This window comes from Camellia sinensis, chromosome 9 (genome assembly GCF_055761805.1).
Source record: "Camellia sinensis isolate YWXY chromosome 9, ASM5576180v1, whole genome shotgun sequence".
Classification (NCBI taxonomy): Eukaryota; Viridiplantae; Streptophyta; class Magnoliopsida; order Ericales; family Theaceae; genus Camellia; species Camellia sinensis.
The window spans coordinates 196014067-196021007 of NC_138969.1; the positions used below are offsets into that span (position 1 = coordinate 196014067).

At 33.4% G+C, this 6941-nt stretch overlaps 1 protein-coding gene across 1 annotated transcript; it reads right to left on the reverse strand.

Annotated features, from left to right (window-relative positions):
• Positions 1 to 236: 236 nt before the first annotated feature.
• Positions 237 to 4038, reverse strand: LOC145800030 (uncharacterized). The gene is made up of 3 exons (XM_082889687.1): positions 3438 to 4038; positions 612 to 985; positions 237 to 413 (listed from the first exon to the last, which is right to left on the reverse strand). Exons 1-3 carry the CDS (start codon positions 4036 to 4038, stop codon positions 237 to 239), a joined length of 1152 nt encoding a protein of 383 aa, XP_082745813.1.
• Positions 4039 to 6941: the final 2903 nt, after the last annotated feature.

The window sequence follows — 6941 nt, forward strand, 5'->3', positions numbered from 1 at the left end:
ATGTGCATTAGCGATGCAACCAAAAATTTTAAAATAATCTATAGCTGGTCTCCTTCCACTCCAAGCCTCATCTGGTGTCATATTTTGAACAACAAATGTAGGACTTTTGTTCAAGATGTGAATACTCCAATTTACTACTTCGGGCCAAAAAGGTTTTGGAATTCTTCCTCTTGCCAACAAGCTTCTCACCGTATTGAGGATGGTTCTTTTTTCCTCTCTGATACATCATTTCGTTGTCATGTATAAGCAACTGTCAACTCTCTTCGAATGTCATGAGCTTCACAAAAAACTTCAAATTCAGTTGAGCAATATTCTCTACCAGGATCTGTTTGGAGGGTCTTAATGGTGTTTCTTATTTCATTTTCCACATGAGCCTTGAAGCTTTTAAATGCACAAAAAGCTTCTGATTTTTCCTGTAAAAAATAAACCCAAGTTTTTCAAGTATAATCATCCATGAAGGTAATTAGGTATCTTTTACCTCCATTAGAAATTAGTGTTATCGGGGCACACATATTGGAATGAATTAGCTCCAAAACACCTTTTGCTCGCCATGACTTCCCTTAGGGAAATTGAGAACTGTGTTGTTTGCCAACAACACATTCTTCACAAACTTGGGAAGGAATTCTAATATGAGGAAGACCTGTCACCATATTTTTCCGTTGGAGAGTCTTCAATCCACCAAAACTCAAGTGGCCATAATGAAAATGCCATAACCAAGAAGGATCTTTTACTTTAGCCACCAAACATGATTGCACACTTTCAATCTTCAATGGAAACAACCTGTTTGAACTCATTTGCACAATAGAAATAGCGCCTCTAGTAGGATTAGAAATCTCACAAACACCCTTTTGAATAGTGATTACATAACCTCTTTCTTGCAATTGACCAGCACTTAACAAATAGCTTTTCAAGTCAAGAATGTAAAGAACATTAGAAATTGTTTCTACAAAACCATTCTTGGTTCTTGTCTCAATATCACCCTTTCCTATCACCCTCACAGTGGAACAATCACCAAAACTTAGGCCAAGTTTGGCAACCCAAAAATAATCCATCTTTTTATCTTTTTTCCATCACATCACCTCTCTACTTTTCTGCACATCTTTTCATAAAAAAACAAAAAGTGCACTTATTTAAGTCATCCCAAACAACCCCTTACTGTAGAATGAAAGCCTTCATTTAAATAAGAAAAAGAAGACTTTCTTCACACGTGTGGTTACTATAACCCGTATCCACATACCAAACATCAGACTCAGGTTTCTGATTAGCTTGAACAACCATTAACAAAGTTTCCACTTCTTTCATTTCGGCAAATTTGATTGTGCTTCCTTTTGTTTGTAATGCCCTCAAAATAAGACATAATCATCCATTTAGAAAATCCATAAAACCTAACAGGAATGTTACATATTACATTCATCAGAGTATTCTTTACAGAAGATATTAAACAAATAAATGTCCTATAGGCTTACAGTTTTCCAAGAGATAACTTGGTTGCAACAAAAGAAGAGTCCTAGCTCTATACATAGAAAGCCTTCAGCATGGATTTACATATCACACAAAATACAAATAACAAAACGGAGTCTTCAACTCCTAAACCTCCCAAACTAAGATCTTGGAGGTGACATATCACTTCTACCTGAAAAATGATGTCCCAAGTAGGGTGAGCCAATGCCCAGTAGAGATATGCTAAACAGTATATGAGAATTAACTAAAACATTAGCATCCGATAAATGTTTAACACTTGAAAATCAACTTTCACTCTTTCCATAATCAATCAACATTGACATCCATATTTCAATCCACTTTCCTTTATTTATTCAAATCAATTCATTAACATGATTCATTTTTATCCAAACAATTCAAAATGGGACTACAACTCATATTATTAACACTTCAATCATCAACATCCTTCAAGTGTATATACGATTTCGGGACTTTCACCTTGGACACTCCGGCCAACTTAATTATCAATGGAGTTCATCCCCTGTCTCATCCTAAACAATGGAGTACATCCTCTATTTCCTTCCAAACAATGGAGTACATCCCCTATCTCCTCCCAAACATAGATACATATGTAATGTATTTAAACACGTTGTCATATACAATGACCAATTCAATCACATATAAAATGTTTACATCTAATCGTCATATTGAATGACATATTCCAATTGATTAGTTTCAATTCACCTAATCATCATGCAGTTTTTACAACAATCATGGATATCCTCTACCGATAGCTCAAAACTGTTATTTCTACACCGATAAATAAATCTATCAAACCGATAAATTATCACATTTTCCATAAGTGAGTGATTCATCAATCCAACAACACCATTTAATCACAATTTCCTCCAATTTCACAATTTCCAAACCAATTTCATATTTCTACAATTGATTTCATTATTTAAACAAGTAATCCATTTAATCCCAATTAGGGCATTTTTCCCCTTTCTTAAATATTGCACCCAATGGCCAAAATTTTCTCCATTATACACAAATAACCCCATCTCCAAGACCTCACATACATATGGAGCTCAAAAATAGAAAACCCCTCTTTCACAATTTCAAACTCAAAACCCTAACTTCACCCAAACCAACCATTTGTACAAAATGACCAACATTTATGTTAAAGCTTATAGTAATGAGTAGATTATCCCTATCTCAAGAAGAAAAGATGAGCCAAGCAAGAGATTAGCTCTAAAGATGATGAAACCAACTTCTACTCGGATGAAAATGGAGATCTTGAAGAGCTCAAACTTTTTATCAAAGGAATGAGGGTGAGGAGATCACTAGATCTAGGTCAAAATGTAGAGAGAGAGAGAGTATTTTAGAGAAAGAAGCTCTCAACTTAGGGTTTTGGAAAGTTTCTGAGAGAGAAAGGACAGAAAAAATGATTTAAAAAGTCACTTTCGCGATCTGATATACGTACAGTCCGCTTGAGCAGAGAGTTTGACGCTCGAGCGTTAGACACAAAAATTCGACCTACTCGAGCGTAACAAAGGCCGCTCCAGCGCCAAGACACAACAGCAAGGCGCTACCCGCTCGAGCACAATGAGACCCGCTTGAGCGTAGAATACACTCGTCCAGTATTTTACAGACTTTAGACAGTCACTCGAGCGCCAGAGAGTCCGCTAGAGCTCAGACCCGCTTGAGCGTAAGAAACTCCGCTCGAGCGTTAAAAACACTTTTGCAGTATTTTTGCAGATGCACAAAGTACTGAATGATTGTAAACCCCGCTCGAGCGCAAGAAGGCCTGCTCAAGCGGAAGACCAAAATTCTGGACAACAAGGTTCTAGACCAACTAGCAACCCACTTGTTCAGAACATGCTCAAGACATGCCAAAACTCAATTTCAAAGAGTAAGAGGATGGAAACAAGATATAGACAACAACATACAACCACGAAACCTGAGTCCGGACACAGTGAAAGTCGGGAAAAAACCTGGATCACTATATTCTTTGTCTTTAGGCAGCCTAATATAACATTCAAAACGATAATGTCCAAATTTATGACATCTAAGGCACTCTTCCTTGGATTTGTCAAAATGGTCAAAATGGTGATCTTGTCCTCTACCTTTGCCTTGAAATTGATCATCATTGCCTTTGGACCTGTTGCCATATCTATTGCCTCGATCTCCCTTTCCTCTACCTCTACCTTTTCCTCTAGAGTTGGAGAAATGAGTAGAGGTAGAAGCCTTTAAAGTTTGCTGCTTTGATGTTGAACTTCGGTTTATCTTCTGTTTATGGATCAGCAAGGAGCTCTGTAATTCATCAAGAGATAATGCATCTATGTCTTTCAAATCTTCAATTGAACACACAACATAATCAAATTTTGGTGTCAAGGAACGCAATATCTTTTCCACAATGGGGACATCTTCCATCTTCTCACCATGAAATCGCATTTTGTTGCTGATTTCCATAGTCCTGGTATAGTAGTTGGTGATAGATTCCCTATCCTTCATTTGTAGAGTCTCAAAATCTCTTCTCAAAGCTTGAAGCCATGCACACTTCACTCTAGTAGAGCCTTGATATTTTTTCTTCATGGAATCCCAAATATCTTTGGAGGTTTCTTTGCTAAGAATTTTTTCCAAGATGGGATGATTAATTGCCTGGAAAAGGTAATTTTTTGCCTTCAAATATTTGAGCTTTCTCTCTTCCAACTTTGTTTTCTGGGCATCTATTAAGGCTATATTTGTTGTCAGTTCTTCAATTCCAAATTCAACAATCGGCCAATACTCTTTTGACCGTAGAAAATTCTTTATGAGTATACTCTAATGGTCATAGTGACCATCAAAACGTGGGATCGCTTCCTGCACAAAATTTGAATCGGAAGCCATTGATGTTGTTTGGGAACTCTTTCTCTCTTTGTTTCTCTCACACGTTTTTTCTTTGATACCACTGATACAAAGTTAAAACAAAAGCAAAAGAGATGTGTTGGAATGGTAAAACTCTATTTTTTATTGATAAAAGAAAAGGAGCTATAAATAGGCTTTACATCAGAACACTTCATCCTAACACTAACTACAATTCCTATAAAATAGGATCACACATACCACTTTCTCAGCCACGAAATCAAATAACCAAATACCTAAAGACTCGGTCAAACATACCAATGACTAAAGCTTCCAGTAAATATTAATAAATATAAAATAAGACATTTAAATCTTAACAACCGTTTGGCTACCGAGAATGTTGAGGAAAGAAATGAAATTGCAGAGGATTTGAAGGATCCAAATTAAGAAATGAAATTGCAGAGGATTTGAAGGATCCAAATTGAGGTACTGTCTCCAAAAAGATTGGAGACCTTCTTGTGAAGATCGGGAATCTAGTAAAGAATAGATACAAGCAAAGATAGCCATCATCCAATTGCTACAGATAGTCATAAAATGAATTATTTATGGACTGAGTCCCCATTTATCATATGCCTAAAATATTTAAAATATATTTTTCATTGAGTTTAATAATTAAAAAAAATTATTTTTCTATTGATTTTACTTGATGGAAATAAACAATAATAATTTATGTTGAAAACAAATTAAAAGTTTATGATTTAAATTGATAAAATTAAGAATTAATAGTTTATTTTGTTATAAGGTTGAAATCTGATTTTTGTTTTGGTAATTTCTTCATTTTATATTTTATTTCTTAAATGGAAATTGCATTTAAGTCGAAGAATGAAGAAATAATAATTACATTTTTATGGTGGTATAAATATTCTTTGTATGTAACTACACCAAAAAAGACATATTAATCAAATATAAACTAGATACCGAATTATCAAAAAAGAGAAATACTTATTCAAAAGTGCTAATTACGTTACCAAATACTCACATGGGGTAGGTCTCAATGTGAGTCATATATTGCGTAAAATATTTAATAATTTTTTAAAAATTCTAATATTGCTCTTAGTTATTATCTGATTAATATAACATTACCACCCTAATAATTTGATGACTTAAGTTTCTTGTTTGGCAACTCATTATTTTAGTCTCAAAAAATCACCAAATTTTTTTTTTTATAAAAAAAATCAACAACTTATACAAAAAAGTCAAAGATTTCCTTTTCTCCTTACTTTTTTGCACATCTTTTCGTTAAAAACTAAAAAATAATTCCAAATATACTAATTTTTTTTACCACATATTTTAATTAAAAAATCAAAAAGTTACTAAAATACCGTTCCCAAACGAGGCCATGAGATCTGTAATCCTACCAAACATATATTTGGTTATCAAATAAACAAGGAAAAATTGGTCTAAGATCCATGCCCAACTTTTGGTAGGAGGAGAGGTCCACAATAATATTTTTTGATGCCTAAGGTCCCTCAACCTTATTTTAGGTTGTGAAATACCTAATTTACCCTTCTTTTTAACATACGTTTGTTTGGATTTTGGCAAGCTGAATATTCTATTGCTAATTTGTAGAAGATTTCATGGGATGGACTTCACGGTGGAGATTTCATAGGGATTTTGCAAGTGTTGCAGTGGACTTGACGATGGAGATTGCTATGATCGTGTAGGCGTTGCAGTGGTGTTGATTGTTTTTGTTTTGATTTTCAATGGAGTTGAATTAGGTATGTTTTCAATGGAGATTCCATATGGATTTCGATTTTTTATTTGAATTGTATGTAAGGATTCCGATTTCATATTAGTTTTTCGAGTGTATTTTGTATTAAGTTTTTGTTTTCAGTTTTGATCAATTTAAAAGAGAGGCCAGCTCAATGAACTTGTTTATGATTTTTTGAGTTGATTTTTCATTCTCTGTTATTGATCAATTTTAGAGAGAGGCCGCTTAATAGAGTTGATTTTGATTTTTAGAGTTCATTTTTCATTCTCTGTTTTTTGATCAATTTCAAAGAGAGTTGACAGTGGAGTTGATTTTGATTTTTAGAATTCATTTTTTGTGCTCTATTTTTCATCAACATGCTTATCAATGATAAGTTTTGTTCTCTATTTTTTCAAACCAGAGAAATTTCTTTAAACTAGAGATAAGTGTAAATTTCTTATTATTTTTTGTTCTCTAAGCTTTGTTCTTTGTTTTTTTTGCACTTTTGTTGGTAGTCTAGAGAAAATTATAAGTTTGTTGTTATAATCCAGCGAAAATCACAGAGAAAATTATAAGTTCATATGGACATATTATTATAAGTTTTTAATGCAGATAGAATTACAGAAAAAATTATAAATTTGTAGTTCAGTGAAAATCACAGAGAAAATTATAAGTTTATAGTCTAGTAAAAATCCCGAAGAAAATTGTAATTTGTTATGGACATGTTATTATAAGTTTGTTATTTTTTATCAATTGAATGTTTTGTGAGCATAATAGATCATCTCTATGAGTTTCTCTGAGTTTGTGTGGAATAATTAGCATTTTTGTCAATTTGATGTTAATGTATTTTTGTTTTTGTGATCTTGAAAGTGAATATAAGTTCTTAAATTTCTCTGTACTTTTA